General features: G+C 45.1%; 1 protein-coding gene across 5 annotated transcripts in view; it reads left to right on the forward strand.

Moving 5' to 3' along the window:
• LOC115085217 overlaps positions 1-20,331 on the forward strand; it is a 68,320-nt gene that overhangs the window by 34,098 nt on the left and 13,891 nt on the right. For 4 of the 5 annotated variants that reach the window (XM_029590977.1, XM_029590974.1, XM_029590975.1 and 1 more), the window contains exons 3-7: positions 2,127-2,216; positions 4,557-4,647; positions 4,775-4,961; positions 8,079-8,173; positions 17,892-18,251. In XM_029590977.1, the coding sequence (XP_029446837.1) occupies positions 2,127-2,216; positions 4,557-4,647; positions 4,775-4,961; positions 8,079-8,173; positions 17,892-18,044 (616 nt within the window). In that variant the 3' untranslated portion in view covers positions 18,045-18,251. Of the gene's footprint in view, positions 1-2,126; positions 2,217-4,556; positions 4,648-4,774; positions 4,962-8,078; positions 8,174-17,891; positions 18,252-20,331 lie in introns of those variants that run through there. The other variant, XM_029590978.1, reaches the window with a different exon arrangement.

Genomic DNA, 20,331 nt, shown 5'->3' on the forward strand with positions numbered 1-20,331 from the left:
ATGAAAAAAAAGCTTCTTATAGTGGTAGAAAGGCTGTTGTGGTGTGGGTGGCTGCTTGAGTCCCATTGAGAGGGATTGTACCGCCACATTTTGATCCTTTCTGCACCATGGTCTCCCTAAGATTTTCTCCAAACAAGTTATCTCTGAGATAGGGGAGGTCCACTTGTTTTTCAAGCATGTCCTCCCTAATTCTGCTGGGCCTAAGTCATATCATATGACATGCTCCAAAGGATGATGCAGAGGTTCTAGAAACTGAGTCGAACACTTTGTATACCAACCATAGGAGGTGGCAAGTACCGTACCTTCCTCCACATTCAAAAATAGCTGAGGGTAGCTGACAGACCTTGCCTCAGGCTGAAGGAACGGCTTCAACTTTTGCAGGCAGTCATGGATATATTGCACCATGTAAAATTGATGAATAGTAATTTGTGCAGACAACATGGAAGCTTGAAATACCTTTTTGCTAAACTGGTCCAAGAACCTGTAGTCTCTTCCTGGTGGTGAATTGGAATGTATCTGCATCATTTTTGTTTCTTCATTGTGGATTCAACTACTACTGAATTAAGTGGCAATTGTACAACACCAAATCCTGGAGACTGTTGAACCCTGTTTTTCAGTTCCAATTTTTTTGGTACAGCAGAAAAGGCGTTTCCCATATTCTTATCTGCAAGGCACTAAGAATAGCATGGACAGATAATTCCACTGATTCTGATGGGGTATCAAGGATTTGTAGGAGGTCAAGAAGCCCAAAGTGGGGGTCTTTGTGCTTGCAAACATGCACAAAATACTTACAATCACTCCCTGACCAATGGCATTCTGAATAGTAATAGTTTTCTGGCCCGTGGCACGGCAGGATGTTTGTCTTACATTTCCTCTGGGGTGCTGGGAAATGTATACTGTCCAAGCCTCATTCTGAATCAAGGCAGCATCCAAAGCCTTTGCTAGAACTACACTGCAGAGGTTAACTACCACCTGCAGACAAGTACAGAGGAAATGAACTCTCTGGGGAAAAAGTGTCACAGGGCAGAACAACAAACCACAAAGCATGCAAAACCCCTGTTTGCCACAGAATCTTTGATGCAGGCTCAAGCGATTGGTGGCACTTTTTTTGACGCAGGGTGACCGCCCAAACTGAAGTGCAGTCTCAGCCTGTGCCGACTGGGGAGGGGTTAGAAGAGCTGCCGCTCCATTCTTTACCCCACGAGGCAGTTGAGTCTGCACTATGAAAGGAGGATATGCTGCGATTCTTCAGAGATTTATGCAGCTCCTCAATGTAGTACATCCTGGAGCATTGACAATGCGGGGACAGCTGTCCACACGCATAGCAGTTTTACTGATCAAGTGCATGCCAACAATGTTGGACATGACCTTAACGCAAATGCACTGCTTAAACCTGCTCATGGTTGGTTACTTTCTCTACGATATCTCACTAAGTCAAGGCCAGTCAAAGAGAAAAGCACAATGATATCTCTTCTTTTTTTGTTTTGTTTTTTTTTTTAATCTCACTGGAAAATGCTTTTGTGGGGTTGCCAAGGCAGCGAAGCAACAAAAACTGAAGAAAACGGAGGTAAAATATGAAATAAAAGGAATTTAGAGAAAAAAAAATGTTAGACAGAAAACACATCTGTACAGTGCTTGGACAAAAAATGATTGAGGAGCCTCACGAAGCAATGCTCTCAAGGGAATTCCCGCACATGCTCAGTAGAGCTCAAAGCTGTACTAGTTTGCAGAGAACAACTTTGTTCAGTGTTGCCAGATGACGTCACCCACGTGTAATGGCTAATTCAACCTGCTTATCGAAAGAAAAAGTATAATTATATTTGTTTTAGTGATAGAAACTGTTACGTGCAATCAGTTACTATTAATAAGTAATTAATTGTCACAAGTGTTTGTCTGATTTATGTTTTACTCCTAATAGTTCTGCAGATCTCTTTTGGGACTTGTATGTGCATTATTCCACTTATTGTGGGAAAGAAGCCAAAATATTTTTTGTAAATAATAAGCTCAAAAAGTGCTCCTTTAGTCTTTTTTTAGTTGTATTGTTTATTTTATGCACATTTGTACAGGGGCAGGTGAGCACGAGGAGAAGATGACATTAGCAAGTAATTTGTGTTTGTCTCCTGAAGTGCACAGGTACAAACAGAATCCCAACTGTGGCACAGAAAAGGAGGTGGCATCAATGAGCTGAAAGGCACAAGTGAAAATGGAAGTGGAAAGTAAGTGCTTCTTTTGGTCATTATACATTATTTACAATATGAAACTGTCACAGTTGTGTGCCCTTGGGCTGTGGTGAACCTACTAGGCCCATGCCGACAGACACACCCTACTGGGACTGAGCTGGAGCTTCACTTATACCAGCTCTGTTCCCTGCAGGTTGATCCCTTGGGTTCCAGGGGCTAGTAGGACTTAGGCAAATATTCCTTAAAACAGGCAGTGAGAGAGAGTCCATGTATGAGCAGAGGTCAGGGCTAGCAGCGATCAGACAGTAACAGGATCCAAGCAATGGGTCAGGGCAGGCAGCGCATGGAGTCATTGAGATCCAAGGCAGAGGTCAGGACAAGGCAGCAGGCAAGAGTGTGGTCTGGATCAGGCAAGCAAAAGACAAGGACTAGGGGGACCAAGACACAGAGACTCAGACCAAGGAAGAGGTGAGGCAGGGGTGACCAGGGAGGCAAGGAGACAAGACAGGGCAAGGCAGCAAGGAGGTACAGAGCAAGGCAGGAGAAAGCACCAGGCAGGCAACCAAGGAGACTATATGAAAGCAACTCACTCTCGGGCCGATACAGTAAAGTCCACGGGAGAGCAGGCAAACGCCCGCTCTCCCGGCGCGCACACAGGCCACTCTCCTGTGCACGCGATGCAGTATGCAAATTAGGTCCGACGGTAGAAACAGGTAAAAAGAGGCACTAGGGACACTAGCGCGTCCCTAGCGCCTCTTTAGGGACAGGAGCGGCGGCTGTCAGCGGGTTTGACAGCCGACGCTCAATTTTGCCGGCGTCGGCTGTCGAGCCCGCTGATGGCCACGGGTTCAGAAACTGGATGCCGGCATCCGGTTTTCAAGCCGCAGGCCTACTTTGAATTTTTTTTTACTTTTTTTTTTTTTGCTTTTTTTTCCCTTCGGGACCTCTGACTTAATATCGCCATGATATTAAGTCGGAGGGTGCACAGAAAAGCAGTTTTTACTGCTTTTCTGTGCACTTCCCCGGCACCGGCAGAAATTAACGCCTACCTTTTGGGTAGGCGCTAATTTCTTAAAGTAAAATGTGCGGCTTGGCTGCACATTTTACTTACTTGTATCGCGCGGGAATACCTAATAGGGCCATCAACATGCATTTGCATGTTGCGGGCGCTATTAGGTTCGAGGGGGTTGGATGCGCGTTTTTGACCCCGTACTGAATAAGGGGTAACGCTAGCGCATCGAAAACGCGTGTCCAATCAAGCGCACTGTACTGTATCGGCCCGTCTGTAGGCAATGCAGGGGACCTGTTGCTGAGGCACTGGGCTGAAGTGCAGCTGGGGTTTAAATACCCAGTCGTGCTGACATCATCCGAGGTGCACCAGCAGGACTTTCCTGCCCCAGGGCCTTTAATTCTGAAAGAGGTGCGTGCATGTGCCTAGAGAGGGCGTGGGGCACCAGGCCCAGTGGGTAATGGCGACAGTTCAGCCGCTCAGAGAACTTGTTGGCATCTCGCGGCCTTGGTGGTGCATGGGATAGGTGAGGTTGATTGCTAGGACATCCTGCAACCAGCTGGAACATTGCAGAATCATTGCTACCACATTTCAGCACAGGAGGGGAGAGGCACCAAACCAAACAGTTATGACTTATGGGAGGAAATGAAGACAGTTGTGTAAGAAATAATGCTGACAAAAACAGGGAGTTAGAATCTCTATATATTTGTAAAGTTATTTTCTCCTTTTAAAGGGTATCATACAGTTAACCTTAGTTGTGCCTGAAGGATGGTGGGGGATTACACCAGGTCATCTGTTCAGCACTGCTGAAATGCTGTTTTAGAAGTCTTCGGGCTGATGAACAACAGTAAAAGCTATTTTGCCTTCTAGCTGTAAGTTTGCTGCATTGAAGGTTACAGTTCTGTATGTTGGTGCAATATGCATCTGTACAGCAGTAACTCAGCATAGCTGACTTTTAGACTGGCAAAGAGGAATGTTGCTGTATTTGTTTATTTACCAGGATTTTTATCCTGCACAAACCAAAGTTCTAGAGTGTAATTAAAAAGGAAAACAATTCCATCAGACTTTAATTATCCAGCCTTCTTTTCTGCCAGCCTGCATCTGAGCTTGAGCACAAGGGGAGCAAAGGGAGAATGCATACTCTTCCCTTAACTTAGTGCTCCAGAGAAACAAAGAAGGATCAACAGGATCAAAAATTGGCTTTGGATGCTGCTTATTGACTTCTTTTAGTCCCAGGTTTATAGCACTACTTGGCTACAGGGTTATTAACACAGCCTGAAAAGTGCTCAGGCTTCAAAGAATGCTGGTAATCAAGAACTGTGCCTGGACTGTGATGCTTAAACATCTTTTTAAATTTTATTTACTAGGATACTAGAGATGTATAACAATCTGCAGAAACGCTATAACAATGAAATCAAAAGAAATAAGGTGCAAAGTGAGACAATTGCTTCCCTTACTGTGAGTAGCATTTCTGTTCAACATGGTGTGTGGTTTAAGAGCTTGCAATAAAATGGTGCATACCAGATTTGAAAGTGTAGTTCTAGACTGTGCATTAAGTTGCTTTACTTTTTCTGTTTAATGCCAGGTTAAAGTTCATGAACTGGAGCATCAGCTTCAAGAAGCCAATCAAAAAATCCAACAGCTCGAATGCAAAAATGTGTCCAACCGTACTCATATGATTTTGAAAGGTAGGACTCCGACCCCAGAAAGAAAGACATCACCGCAGAGGAGCAAGAGTAAGAAAAGGATAACCTGTTGTGGCAATCAGTCAGGTAATATTTTTGTCATCTGTCTGAAACTCCTGCAGTGCTGATGCTTTCTGCTAGTGAGTGTGTTTTCCTTAAGTTTGGGAACTGGCAAGTATGTATTAATTTAAGTATACAGAGCTTCAAGGGCAGATCATGAGAGGTCTTGAACGAGTAGATGTGAATCGGTTATTTACACTTTTGAATAATAGAAGGACTAGGGGGCACTCCATGAAGTTAGCATGGGGCACATTTAAGACTAATCGGAGAAAATTCTTTTTCACTCATCGCACAATTAAACTCTGGAATTTGTTGCCAGAGGATGTGGTTAGTGCAGTTAGTATAGCTGGGTTCAAAAAGGTTTGGATAAGTTCTTGGAGGAGAAGTCCATTAACTGGTATTAATCAATTATACTTAGGGAATAGTCACTGCTATTAATTGCATCAGTAGCATGGGATCTTCTTAGTGTTTGGGTAATTGCCAGGTTCTTGTGGCCTGGTTTGGCCTGTGCTGGAAACAGGATGCTGGGCTTGATGGACCCTTGGTCTGACCCAGCATGGCAATTTCTTATGTTCTTATGAATGCCTTTTTGGTTAGGGATCCCCAAGCCAACCAAGCTCTGCCCCCTCCCTCTCTCTCTCTCCTTTTGCCCACCACCTGTCTGCCTCCCTCACCCCTCCTTTCCCACCCCATCTCTCTCTCCCAATCTTCTGCCCTGCTCCTCATGCTGATCAGCACCAGGAGAAGGAGAGTGTTGGTGCCTCGGGCCATGTCATCGTCCTCTGCCTCCTGGCCTGACTCCTGCTTTGTACCATGTGTCTGTACATATTCCTGTGTGGTTCAAAGCAGCAGTTGGTACCTAGAACAGCAGAGGTGGAGAACCGGTCATCACACTGCTGCTCTCCTCCTCTTGCTGATTGAACAGCTGCTGCCTGCCTGCACTGGACCTAGATCTCCCACAGAAATTCTGTAGGAAAGGCCAGATTTTGATGGGGCCATGGCTTCTGTAGCTCATCTGTAGGGGATTTTAGCTTTACATGGTTTATCTGACGTTTCCTAAACATACCCAAATCAGTCCAGACCAATGGGTTATGCATCCCTACCAGCAGATGGCGGCAGAGAGCAAAACTGAGGTTCCCTGTACATACCCGGATCAGTCCAGACCGTGGAGACAGACCAAAACTGTGAGGGTATCCTATATCAGGACAGAGCCTACTCTACATCACTTCAGTACTTGCCTGTCTCCAGCAGGTGCAGGCAGCTGAACCTACGGTTCCCCTTCTTCTTCCCTTAGTTTCCCTGAGGGGATTTCCTTTACTTTTGGTCTGGATCAAGTAAGTATTAAATTCTTGTTTAAAAAAAAAAAAAAAGGACTTTGAACGTTTTCTCCCTTTTTTTTCCCTCACAGAGACAGTTCGGTCTCTCCGCTCTGCTGGGAGCCTAAGGGGGGGGCTTGCCCATCCTAGGCCCCTTTTTCCCGGTGACCATCTGGGGTGATACTGGTGGTCCAGTCCCTCCCCCATTATCTAGCTGCCCACTGTAAAACAGTACCCTCTCAGGGAGTGTGTTTCCCCTGGCTTAGCTGAGCAGTTAAAAAAAAAAAAAAAAAAAGGGTACAAGCAGGGCTGTATTTGTTACTTGTATTTGTTACTTTTTAAGAACTGTGGACAGCTCCGGCAGCGTGCAGAGTTTAGTCGCTGCCTCCACTGACCGACTTCAGCCCTGCACAGTTCAGCTGTTTTTACTTTTTTAGCAATTTATTTTTCTTCAGCACTGATGCCCCGTTCCAGCACCTGTAAAGCATGTGGAGAGTCTGCCACACGTTTTTCCGGCGGAGGCCTCTGTTTAGGGTGCCTACCGAATGGGGAGGGTCCCTCATCGATCCCCTCGCCCACAGCGACCCGGGGGCAAGTTCCCCGCTGCGTGGCCAGGCCGTTCCCGGCCCGGAAAACCGCAGCCATCTTGGAAGCAGGCTCAAATACAGAATCGGATGTGCAGGAGGAAGGTGAACCCAATTTTTTTAGTTTCTCCTCCGGATTTGAGCCCCCCTCATGCCCCGGAGAGGGTGCCTGACCTTTCCCTACCTCCCCCTCCTACCCCTCCCCCCAGGGAAGTCTAAGTCTTGTTTCTCCGCGGAGTTTGTGCTTCTTATGCACAAGTCCTATTTAGCCAGCTTACAGCAGGAGGAAGATCCATCCATGGACCCCCCCCCCCCCCTCACCAAAAAACCCGCTAATTTCTCCTCCGCCCAGTCAGTCTCTTCGTCTAAGTCCTCCTTGATATCAAGATTAGCTGAGATGCCTACTTTCCTGGGCTCCTAAGTCTCTCCTCTCCAATGTCAAATCTGTCTTTGCCTGACCCTCTCCTTCATTTATAGCACCTGCTGGCCTATTTGTGTAATTCTGTGGAGTCATTAGGATTCATATCCTATACTCTAACCTTCCCAGAATTCAGAGAACCAGCAATTCAAAGAAATGTAGTTCCATTGAAAACCCATCTTGATTTCCATATACATTCTTAATGAGAGAAAAAAGCCCCCAAATCTTGCTTCATTGTTCTATGCACCACTTCTAATGCTGTCATTTGCACAGAAACTTATACTAATACCCCTACACCATCACAGTTAAAACAAAACATAATATACCTACAGTACCTGAATGTAATCCACTTTGAAGCACTGAAAAAAGTGTGAAAAGTGGAATCTAAATATAAATCTAAATAAATAAAAATAAAATAAAACATGTATCGCACACTAAACCGATTTTCAAAGCAAGGTTAAATACTACCTATTACATATAACGTAACTCTCTAAATGACCCTCTTGCCTATAATTAATGAAATAAAAACTCCCATTGTCCTCAGTTCTCCAACCAAATCAGAATGCTAAAAATATATATATACTAATGTACCATTAGCAATACCATTGCAAAGAGGACAAATGTAATGCCATTTTTATGCAGTCTGGAGGTTTAAGTGAAAACCCTTCCCCTTTTCTTCAGCTGCATAATAGTTGAAGGACTTATTGCCATGGATGAGGATGGTGGGTAATGTGTATAGGGGACCCATCTGCAGCTAGAAAGGAACACCAAAATAAAATCAGCCCGATGTTCATGTTGTCAAGGGTCAACTCATTTTGTTTTGTAGATTTTTTGCTGGTGATTGAAAAGTTGAAGAAAGAGAAGGAGAAGCTTTACAAAGAAAGGAGAATGCTTAAGAATGAGCTAGCTGGCCTCGACAAGGTAACTGTTTTAGGATATGCTGTGTGATATATATGTAAGAAACACTTTTAATTTTTTTCTGTTCTTACCCTTTGTTCTTGATCAACCTGGTATGTTCAGACATCAGTATAGAAAACAATAATGGTCTAGCCAGGTGTATTCTGGTCATTCTGTAGTAGAAGGAGGCTATTATTCTGGGAATCTTCAGCAGTCCGCTGTACCCCATATTTTGAATTAGTAAACTTTTTATTGGATTACCAGCTCATGAGTGACAAGTTGTATTCGAGTGCCTAAAGTCCTGTTCCCTAAGGGCCCTGAAGACTTTCTTCTCCCTGCTCAGGATAGACCCAGGACTGGGATCAGGTTACATGTCCCTAGCGAGCCTCCCTCTATAGTGAGGACATGTTTACTTAAATACATTTTTTGAAAGCACCTGACCTCTTTGTAAACTCTATGGTTCAGGGACTGTCTTATTTGCATATCTGTACATCACCATAGACATAAGCAATAGTAATAGATTTGATTTCACAGATCCACATAAGCAGTAGGATAAAACAAGGACTAGATCATTTTGACCAACAGAAATGGAGCCAATTGGCAAACCTAAATTTATTTATTTATTTATTCATTAAAAAATTTGTATATACCGTCATTAAGTTATATACCATCACAACGGTTTACAGAAAGACATATAAAGTAATGTTGGTAAATGTATAGGGTAATATGTTCTATAAAAACTGCCATTAAGGTCCAGTTACATAATTTCATAATAAATACTATTTGATGAATGTGACAAATCTTGTCCTTTTATACATGTATCAATTTTATTTACAAGTATAATTCTTATGAACTGAATATTTTCTCTTATGTTAGCAGTGAAATAAAATAACAAAATACGGACATATTGAGATAAGTGTTGTGTGCTGATGTTCTACTGCCTGCTTTATTTACTCTTCTGTTCTCTGTTCTCTTTGTAAAATGCTTGTTTAAAAAGCCAGGTTTTTAAACTTTTTTAAAAAAAGTTTGAAGTCTCTTTGTAGTCTAATCTCTAGGGGCATGGTGTTCCATAGTATAGGTCCTGCTAAGGATAATGCCCATTCTCTAACTTGGGTCAGTCTTGCTGTCCTAACAAAAGGGACTGTTAGGAGGGCTTTGTTAGCTGATCTCAGGTTTCTATGTGGGACATGTACACGCAGTGCTGTGTTCAGCCACTCTGCTTTTTCGTCATGAATTAATTTATGTATTGTGCATAGTGTTTTGTATTGTACTCTGTGTCTATGGGTAACCATTGTAATTCTGCTAGAGTTTCAGTTTACCAGTCAGTATTCTTGCGGCAGTGTTTTGTAATATTTGGAGTGGTCTTAACGTTGTGTATGGTAATCCTAGAAACAGGGCATTGCAGTAATCGGTGCTTGCGAATATTAGTGCTTGTAGAACTGTTCAAAAGTTTGTAGGTGTTAGTAAGGGTTTTAGTTTCCTGAGAACCATGAGTTTAGCGTATCCTTCCTTTACTTTTAGTGATATGTGTTGTTTAAGGCTGAGTTCCATGTCAATTATCACTCCGAGGTTCCGTACCTTCTCTGCTAATTCTACTTTCTGGTTATTTTTAAGCATTATTGGAGTTTGAGTGACCTCAATATTTTTTCGTTCTAAATGTAGAAATTCAGTTTTTTCAATGTTAATAACTAGCTCCATTTGGTTTAATAGCTGTTTGATAATGTCTAGTACATGTTAGCTAGGTTTAATGTTTTTTCAATTGTGTCGTCAATGGGTAGGATTAGCTGAATGTCATCAGTATATATGTAATGTGTGAGTCCCAGGCCTGCCAGTAGATGGCATAAAGGAAGCAGGTAGATGTTAAAGAGTGTTGCGGACAAAGCTGATCCCTGTGGTACTCCAGTTTGAAGATTTATTTTCTCTGACATTACGTTTTTGATCTGTTCTTGAAAAAATCTGTTACTTAGATATGATCTGAACCAGTTGATTGTTTTGATATGTAGTCTTATTTCTTCTAGTCTTTTTAAAAGTATATCATGATTTACTATGTCAAAAGCTGATGGCAGGTCTAGCATCACCAGAATGTAATGTTTTCCATATCAAATCCTCTCAGAATATTGTCTGTCAGTGAGAGCAGCAATGTCTCTGTGCTGTAATGTTTACGGAAGTAATGCTGCGATGGGTACAGTATATTATTGTTATCCAAATGTTCAGCCAGTTGATTTTGTACAGTTTTTTTCTATTAATTTTGCAATTAATGGTAGATTTGAAACTGGTATGTAGTTGCTCAGGATAAGGGGATCATTATTTTTTTCTTTATAATTGGTTTAATAATTGCCCCTTTCAGTATATCCGGCATTGATCCTTCCTCCGAGTACAAGCAGGATGACCTCATCAGATGGAGCCCTGCACGGAACTTTGATCTCAAAAGATCTAGAACTTTCAAACATGCCCTACTGAGCATGTGCAACTGTAGTCATTACTCTGCCTGCCCCTCCCCCCCCAGGCAGAGTCCCTCAGTCTTTTTTTCTACAGAGCCATGTAGTCGCGGGAGCTGTGTGCTCACTGTATTCAGCTTTGCTCTCTACCTCACAGTCTTTGTAAGTGATTTTACTAGAGCTGCAGCTGTTTTCTTTCTTTTACCTTGTGGTAGTTTCTCCTTTTTTCTCTTGAGGCCTCTGTGCCATTGATGCCATAGTGCTATCGATGCCTGTTGTGCCCTCGATTCCATCAAGGTGTGTGCGTGGCCATGCTCGATGCTATCGAGGTACGTGGCTTCGATGCTGAGGCAGCTCTCTATGCCGTTGAGGTGCGTGTTCGTGATATGGAGCTGCCCCATTACCATTGGTGGATTCAATGTCATTGGGATATGGGACCGCCATAGAGGCCATTGGGCGCATAGGCAACCGATGCCTTTCGTTGCCGCTCACTACTATATCGACACCATCGAGGCGCTGTGATTGCCATTGAGTGCCCTGGTCATCCTTGAGGCATCGTCCGTCAGGGCTCTTGAGAACCTTCGAGTGCCACTGAAGCCCGCGGGCGACAGGGATTTCAGCCTTGGACAGATTGAGCGGCAAGGTTGCCATCTACTCAAGGTACCCTGGTACACCAAGGCATCCAGGTGCAGTGGTCTGGTGCCTTCAAGGCTCCTTGGCAATGTACCAATGGGGCTCTGAGGAGCAACATGCTATCCCATTATGGGCTACAGCTGTTGGGTACTATGGATGCCAAAGATCTCAGGGGCCCTGACTCGTTGGGATCAGAGGGCTTTGGAGGCCCCGCCTGGATTTGTGTACTAGCGAGGTGATCGTCAGCCGTAGCCACTGGCTAGAAATGCCATAGTGTTCGCTGCATTGATGCCCTTGGACAAATAGGTGAGCTGAGGGGAACAATCGATGGTGCTGGCAGTCATTGGTTCCTTTGGGCATCGATGAGCCATGTTGGAGCTGCAGAGCCTCTGCCTGCAGGTGCCCCTGGCATCCTTGGTACCGTCGGTCCATTGATGCCTTCGGGTACCAGGGGCTCTATTTGTGCCACAGGGTAGTTAATGTCCGTGGGTGCCTATGGCGCCGGGGATGGTGCTATATACAGTCGAACTGATCCTGATTTGGTCAAGCGCCATTGAAGCCCTGGGTGCCGTATTGTTTGGTGCCCTTGATGTGACCCTTCATTTGTAAGTAAGGTAGCACTATGGGCCCTATGGGCACAGTCACCACTGTGAGCACCAGTAGATGTGATTGGATGCCGTGGGACATAACCACAGGGCTCCATGGGCACTGTCGGCCGCCATGGACTTCACTGCTGTAGTTCCATGAGGGAAACAAAGGTAAGCCATTCCTGACACAGTTTCAAGGGTATGTTTAGCTTCTTGGAGCATTAGGTACTTGGAGGGGAGGACGATGGCATAGAACAACATCCACTACCAGGCCATGTCCAGTGCACCAGTGGTACTGGGGCCATCGTCATCACACTGTTCCTGGTTCACTCCACTGTGAGTTACTTTGACAGTGGAGCACAGCATGCGCGGTCGAGTATGGAAGGCATCTACTCAGAAGCCTCGGGCGATGGCAAGCAGCATTCTTCCTGTCTGTGCAGTTTTCGGCCAAGCCAGGGTTCTGCCATCGTCACGTCATGGTCTCAGCCACCTCTTCAGTTCTGCACCGCAAAGTGCTACGGAGCACTGGCAGAGAAGGCGTCCTCACACACTCTGTTATTTGCCTTTTGGCAGCGCATAGCCACCTACTCCAGCAAGTGGATACCACTGTATGAGTACTGGTCAGCGTGTTTTCACAGCAGAGGGCTCTATTTTTCAGTTCCCCTCTACTGTATTGGCGCGTCTGTGTGTGTTTTCCTTGTGGCGAACACAACAGGTTATGCACCACAGCTACATTAGGACTGCGTTCCTAATCAAACCCTAAGGGGCGTAGACACCAGGAGGGTAGTGTCTGGAGTCCTTTCCTCCCTCAGAAGAGGAATATGTCTTTCGACCCTTCCCAAGTCACAAGTCCCCTTTTGTGGGAAAGCCCCTGAGGCTCCGTCCTTGGCTTGTTTATTTCTGAACTGGAAGCCATCTGTGCATCTCTTGGGAGGCCAGGGCCAGGGAACAGCAAAGGCGATTGTTGGATCGTTTTTGCTGGGGCTCCTCCATTGATTACTGAGGTGGTGCTACTCCTTCTGAGGATAGCTGTCAGTGGTGGATTGGTTGCTTCTGAACCTCAGGATCAGTGATTGTAACTCAACTCTCAATTGGAGAGTGTAAGGTTTTTTGGGATCAGGAGGCCCCGATTCCCATTACTCCTCCCCTTCAGGAAGGGAAGATTTTGCTGGTTTCCAGGGCAACCATTAAGGGATCCTCTCTGGATACCCGATTGTCCATCCCTACAAGAGGGGTCCCTCGTTCTCCATTCCCAGGGAAGGGATGCTCTGCTTCTGATTAGTGTTTACTCTCTGTTCCTCATGAGCTCTGAAACCTGGTCGAACTCTAGTGCTCTCCTTAGGTCGTTCTAAGGCACAGCAGGTTTATTTTGTGAGGGAATCTTTCCAGAGTAGCTCCCAGGTGAATCTTAAGGGTTTTCTCCCATTCAGGAGTCACCTTGATACCTGCTGAGCTCAATGGGCCAGTATGGCCAGTCATTATTGCCTGCGGGACTCTACCTCAGTGAGCAGGATTCTAGTTCATCTAATTGGCGAGTATGCCTTTCAATCTATCACCATATCCATGGCTGAGGGAGTTGGGGGATGAGGATTCCCGCAACAGAGGTGCTGCTCTTGGTTGCAGTGGCTTGCAAGCTATTACTTCCTCTTTTTAGAGATAACCTGGTTCATGCAATGATTGTTCCATTACTAGACCGCACGCTTCCTTGGGGGAAATATTTGCAAGCATGGCTGAGGTATTAATACCTAAGCCAGGTGCTTGGCAGTCTGTTCCAAGATCACCCTGGCCCTTCCCTGGTACCTTTAGGGCAGGGCTTCCCAAACTATGGGTCGGAACCCCAAATGGGGTCTCAAAACCTTCAGCTGGGGTCAAAGGTTCCTCAAACAGCAGTGCTTTTCAGGTGCCAGCAACATTAATAGTGGAAGTTAGCATGAGGCCTGTGAGCCAGCACACACTAACAGGCCCTGTAGTGATCCCACCCTCCCATGAGTTTCCATGGTAATGGGAAAGGCCTGCTCGAGGAGGGTTCAAAGCCTGTAAACTTGTACTGCTTAGGCCTTTTGCTGATTTTCATTACTAATGCTGCTGCCACCTGCAGATCACCATTGGGCTTGGGAGCAGCCATGAGGGAGGATTGAGTGTGCATAGGCCAGTGGAAACTGCCACTGCTCCTCTCTTTCCACATAGCATAACCACTGAACTTACCCAAAAGAAAAATGTTACCCCTTTCAGCTGCCTGCCCTCTTATCCCATCAGTTGTCATCCAACTGAGGTCCAGGGCCAAAGGAAAATGTTGCTGCTGATCCTGGCAGGGAGGCTGTTTGGAGAAGGGGCTGCTTGAAGGGATGGATCAGATGCAGGAGGGATTTGAGGGTTCAGTCAGCTAGAGAGGGATTAGCTATGGAGGATGAGAGAAGAGGAATATCAGAAGATCAACCGGAGAAGAGGAGTTAGGATATGAGAGAAGGACTGGAAATGAGGCTGGGAGATTTGAGAGAGAGGATGGGAGATGAGATTGAGGAGGGAATGGGAGATAGGGCAAGAGAGAGGGAGTCTTTCCAGAGTAGCTCCCAGGTGGTTAAAAAGGACTTGGGGGTGAGAGGGAAGCAGCTAGGGGAATATGAAAATGGCTGGAGAGGGTGAGAGGAGATGGGCTGGGGAGGTGAAAGAAGCTAGGAGATGTAAGAGGGGCTGAGGTTGAAAAAGGGGTTCTGCTGGAGGAGAGGAGGTTAAAGCCCTCTGGAAGGGGTGGAGATTAAGAGAATAGCTCGACTGGTGAGGGTGGAGGTTGAGAGGCAGAATCAGCTGGAGTGCAGGGAGGGTGGAGTGCAGGGAGGGTGCAGGGAGAGTGCAGGGAGGGTGGAGTGACCATTGGAGGGGGACTGCATCCTTACTGATTTGTTTTGGTTGTTTGGCTAAAGGTTTGGGAAGCCCTGCCTTAGGGTTTCCAGGCCGATGAAGAAATCCTGTTTGACAGAGGTTTGCACTTGCAGCAGGCTTTTAGTGGAGTATTTCTGGATTTCTTCCCTGGGGAATTCACTCTCAGTTTCTGCTGTTCCAAGCAGGCTGAGGGCTTTATCTTGGTGGGTAACTCCCTACTGGAATCGGTAGTGAGTTATTTGCTTGGGGTTGGGATATACAACCTAGGGACTTGTGCTTACCCTGACAGTCTAGTGGTCTGCCTCTTTGTGTTCTCGCTCCCTTTGACTTCCAGTTCGAATGTTGGCAAGAGGGGAGGAAAAGCTAAGGCATTCGTGATATATCTTAGTGCAGTGGTTCTCAACAGGTGTGTCGCGAGATCACAGAAGGTGTGTCACAGACCCAGCAGAAGGCTGCTCTTTCCTTATCAGTCTGGACAGGAGTAGGCTGATTTCACCTTTATTGGGTATGACAGGAAGCTGCTTTTGCTTCCTTCTCTTTCTGGCCCAGTGGGAGGTTATTCCCTTCTCTTTCACCCAGATCAGAGCGAGATATCACCAATGCCTGTTCATATGGGCCCAGCAGGACACGAACTTTATCTTCCTCTGCCTGGCTTGGCAGTGAGGCTGATGCTCTCTTCGCCCCATAGAGCCTGGACATAAGGGAGAGAGGTGCGTGCTCTATAGATCAACTGCTGACTTCCACTGCTGCTGCCTCATCTTCTTCCTCTCCTCAATGCTTCTTGCCCTCATCTGCTGCTGGCAAAGTGGGAGGGAGTCTCTGGATTGGATTGAAGGCTTTATGCTGGCTGGGAGCCAGGAGGAGGGAGAAATGGGCTGGGCAGAATGGCCTTGGGAAATAGGGTTTCAGGAGTCTGCGGGGTGGGATAGAGGAGGTTGGGGTTGCTGGGTAGGGAGAGGTGGAGAAAGGAGGGACTGGGGCTGCTGAGCAGGGAGGAGAGATGGAGGTGGGCCTGCTAGGTTGGGGAGAGGGGAGGTCAGGGGATGCTGAGCAGGAAGGGGTGGGAAAGAGGTTGTCAGGGGTATGCTAGATAAGGAAGGGGAGAGGGAAGGGCAGGGAGAGTTGAGCAGGGGAGATAGGTGGCACAGGGAAGAGCATGCAGGGGTGGGGCGTGTCAGAATTGTTGGACAGGGATATGACCATGTGAAGGGACATTTGAGTAATTGGGAGAAGTGAGGGATGATGGGGGCATGGAGAGGAGGGATGGGGTATATGTCAGTTTTGACAATATGCATTTCTTCTATCTTTGAACTTTGCTTAGTGTAGGAGGAAATATATTTCTGTTTCTAGTTCTCCAGTTTTGCACAGCATACAGAAGATCTTGGTGTTTCCATTCCAGTTTTTCTTTCTGCATTTGTAAGTTGTGGTATTTTATTCTATATTAGATGAAGGTAGGTCTGTCTCTATTCTGTATGTGTGTGACTGAGATATAGTATGTAGGGATTTGTATCAGTCTTAGTTGTTGTATTTTCTCAATATGATATTGCACTGGTGGTGACCTGCTGCCTTTTCATGGGCAGGACTATTGTTTCATTTCTTGAAATCAGTGCTGATTCAATATGGCAGGTTTGATAAACATGTACAGACTGTGGTTTGTTTGTTTGTTTGTTCCCAAGTTTTGTATTTTACAGGGCACCTAATAGTAGATTGAATTTGTGATGCTGTTATTGAGATGACACCAGAATCAGAACATCTTTTTAGTATGGTGAATTGTACAGGGAAATGTCTTAGTTTTGCTCTGCACTTGTTGTTAGGAAGCAGGAGATTCTGTGGATGCACAGTATATGTTTATATTTAGTCCCATGATGGTCATGTGTTTAGTGTGTCACACATGTAAGTGTCATTTCTCAGGTGTGTCCTGATAGAAAAAAGGTTGAGAACCACTGCAGGGAAAGATACACTATGTTCTCCCTATATTTTGCCAGGCTCTGGCCAATACTTCCCATAGCTTTTCTCTCTTCACTAGGTTGCCCAAGGTGCCTTCCTGCTTACCTGACCAATCCTCTAGACAGGGTGAATAGCCCTGCCCTTGATAGGATGCACTGTGGGTGAGCTTCAGGTCTTACGTCCCTCCCTGCTCGGGAGCTAGGTTAGCGATCTTATCGAGAGGTTGTCGTTCATCTCCTTAATGTATTGACCCCGTCCAACATATCAGCTAGGTTTGGTGCTTCGGCACATAGGGTCTGTCTCAGGCCCTGCCGTTGTTGCTGATTATTCTCCAAGGGTTGCTTGGGCTTTTCTGTCCATTGTGCCCATCAGTTACACATAGGCACACTCCTACACAGACATTTTGTCCTATGGATGTCAGTGGACCGCAGTTTCTTTCTGGGGAGTTCTCGGGGCCCCAGCTGGGTTTTCAGTTGTCTTCTAACACTTTAGAAAACTGTGCGGTCTTCATCCAAGAGTCATTCTCTTGTTTACATCTCTAGGCTTTTTCCTGTACCCAGGATATTCTAGACCTACTGTCGTCAGGGCTTACGGATCTGAAACCCTGTTTGTAATGTTTTCCATGATGTGGAGTATGCTTCTGCTCGTACTTGCATCACTCCTCTGCCTTAGGCTCCTCTGCTAAGCTTGAGAGTTTTGTGTCTCAGTCATTTCTATGGTTTTTCTTTGTAGAACTCAACTCTTCTCAAGCCTGGACCCCTTGTGGGTCGGCTGCTTCACAGGCAAAAAGGAGACAGGTAGTGCTTCTGCACTGTATGGTTTCCCGCTTTGTCCTGCTCGGACAGCCTATAGCTAGGGATTCACCCATGTGTGAGGACTACCATCCTGCTTGTCCTTGGAGAAAGCAGAGTTGCTTACCTGTAACAGGTGTTCTCTGAGGACAGCAGGATGTTAGTCCTCACGAAATCCACCCGCCTCCCCTGAGACTGAGGGACTCTGATTAGGGGGACAGGGTGATGACTATATCTGCACATGCTCAATATGGCATGTTTGAAAGTTCTACATTCTTTGAGATCAAAGTTCCGTGCCTGGCTCCATATGATGATGTCACCCATGTGTGAGGACTAACATCCTGCTGTCCTTGGAGAACACCTGTTACAGGTAAGCAACTCTGTTTTATGTACATTTCACTTTTTATGAGATAACTGGAGAGAAGAAATTGCATTCTTTCTTCAACTTTCTTTTTCTTTTTTTAAGGGATTTTTTGATGAAATAGAAGACTTGAAGTTTGCTCTTCAAGAATCAGTGAAATTAAATGATCAATATGAGAAATGCTTGCAACAAATCAGTACAAAGTTTGGGCTTCCATTTACAAACTTCTCCCTAAACAGGGAGGTTCCTGTCACATGACGATTGTTTAACTTTTGGACATTATAAGCTGTACCAGATCAGAATTTTTTATTGATAGGTGACTATCAGATAGCAACTTTAATAATGGAATATTTTCATAAGTTTGTTATTTTAACTTTATATATTAAAATATTTATTCATTCTGTACACTGAACTTGTTAGTTTGCAAAAACATTTTTAAATAAATCTTGGTTTTTTTTGTTTGTAGCATATCACTGATTTATTGTACACCAATACTTCTATATACATAAAGATTACCACAAACAATTCATGGTGAAGGAGGTGTTTCTGTACAAAACACTGTTATAAAGTAACTCAGTTGGCTACAAGTCTATTCCCTTGTGGATTTACAATCCAGAAGCGAGTACAGGGAGGTTCTAACAATTGGTGAAGGTGAAATTCCAGCCTGTATCTCCAGGTGTTACAACTTTATTATTCTGATCACTAGACTATATAGCCATCATTGTGATAATTTTATACAATTCAGCAGATTATGTAGCCTTTAGACTTGTATTTTCCAGTGTATGTCGCACCATTGTATAAGTCGCGCCCCTCTATAAACAGCCATTTTTAGATAAAGTTAGTACAGAAGTCAAACCTTTATATAAGATGCACCTGCATTTCTCCTTCCAGGGCTCCAATGAGAGAGAGAGAGGCCATTAAAAAAAAAGTGCATCATCTATAAAGGACAATCTCATACTGCATAATAGAATTGAATTACTTGAAAATGAGTTACGATCATGTAATCTTCGATTGTTAAATTTCCCTATATCTAGATTAATTTCTGCATTTGAATTATATAAAAAATATGTAATAGGGATTTTGTCCTTTGATTCTGCACAAATCCCTAGACTCTCTAAATTGTATTACATACCAAAAGGAAGAACATTAATGGCTCAGGAAGGTGGAATAGATATTATGGAAAGTCCAGGGGTCTCTACTTTTTTAGACGACTCCATGGACAATATAAATTCTAGGGCAACTTTGTTAATATCTTTTTCCTTAAGACAAGAAAAAGACCTGTTCTTCTTAAAGTATTTCCAATATAAAGATCAGAATTTTTGTGGACAGAAGATACAGGTCTTATCCCAGGACAAGCAGGATGCTAGTCCTCACATATGGGTGATGTCACTAACGGAGCCCTAGTGCGGGAAAACTTTCTGTCAAAGTTTCTAGAAACTTTTGACTGGCCCAGTGAGGCCACTGAGCATGCCCAGCATGCCATGATATTCTCTGCCACAGGTGTCTCTCTTCAGTCTTCGTTTTTCCGCGCTGCTGCCAGCATTGCGGGACAGGAGCCGTTAAGATTCACTAAAATTTTGACTTATAAGTCAAACTATTGATATTCTCTCTCTCAAAATCTCTCGGGTTCTTTTTTCTTACTGGCCGGTAAGTACCCCAGTCTCATTTTTACTTATTAGTAAAAAAAATTTTCTCCTCATAATCTCATCGACGGCTGTCGATCGAGAAAAAGAAGAAAAATGGCAACAGGATTTAAAAAATGCCCTGTTTGTGCCAGAAAGATGTCGATCACCGACCCACACACTGAATGTGTATTATGTCTTGGTGATAAACATGAAGTAAATAATTGTCCACAATGCGCGGAGATGACGCCGAAAGGCCGGAAGGCCAGGCTGGAAAAGATGGAACATCTGTTTATCCTGCAACTGATACCATCCCCCTCACAGTCATCGAAGTCGTCTCCGGCTGGAGCGACTAAGTGGTTGATTCTTAAAACACCTCGCCCGGGACCATCGGGGGATCGTTCGTCTCCTTCATCTTTTTCGACATCGACAAAATCCATCGATAAAACCAAGTCTAAACATCAACACCGACATCGAAGCCCCTCGATGTCAGACTCTGCTTCCCAGGAAGGATCGATGGCGAAGTGGCTTAAGCATCAGGAAACAACGGAGCTTTCAACGCCTCAGCCTACTCCGATACAGGTACCCATTTCAGATCCTCCACAGGGCACTGCACAGGATCTCATGTCTCAGCCTCCGCCACCACCCACAACCGCTCTGACTCCATTCGTTGTGTGGCCGGAATTGTCCGATCTAATCCGACAAGCGGTTTCACAGGCTTTGAGGGACCAACTTTCAGTACCGACGTGTATGTCGATGCCGATGCTTACAGCATTGATGCCGGCAAGTCTGCCGATGCCGGTGGTACCACTGATGCCGGGGTTGATCTTGACACCGACGAGAGGAGGAGAATCGATGTCGACGCCCAGAATTATTACGGCATCGACTTCGATCTATGCACAGATCCCATCCAATTCATCGGT

Source organism: Rhinatrema bivittatum, chromosome 2 (assembly GCF_901001135.1).
Source record: "Rhinatrema bivittatum chromosome 2, aRhiBiv1.1, whole genome shotgun sequence".
Classification (NCBI taxonomy): Eukaryota; Metazoa; Chordata; class Amphibia; order Gymnophiona; family Rhinatrematidae; genus Rhinatrema; species Rhinatrema bivittatum.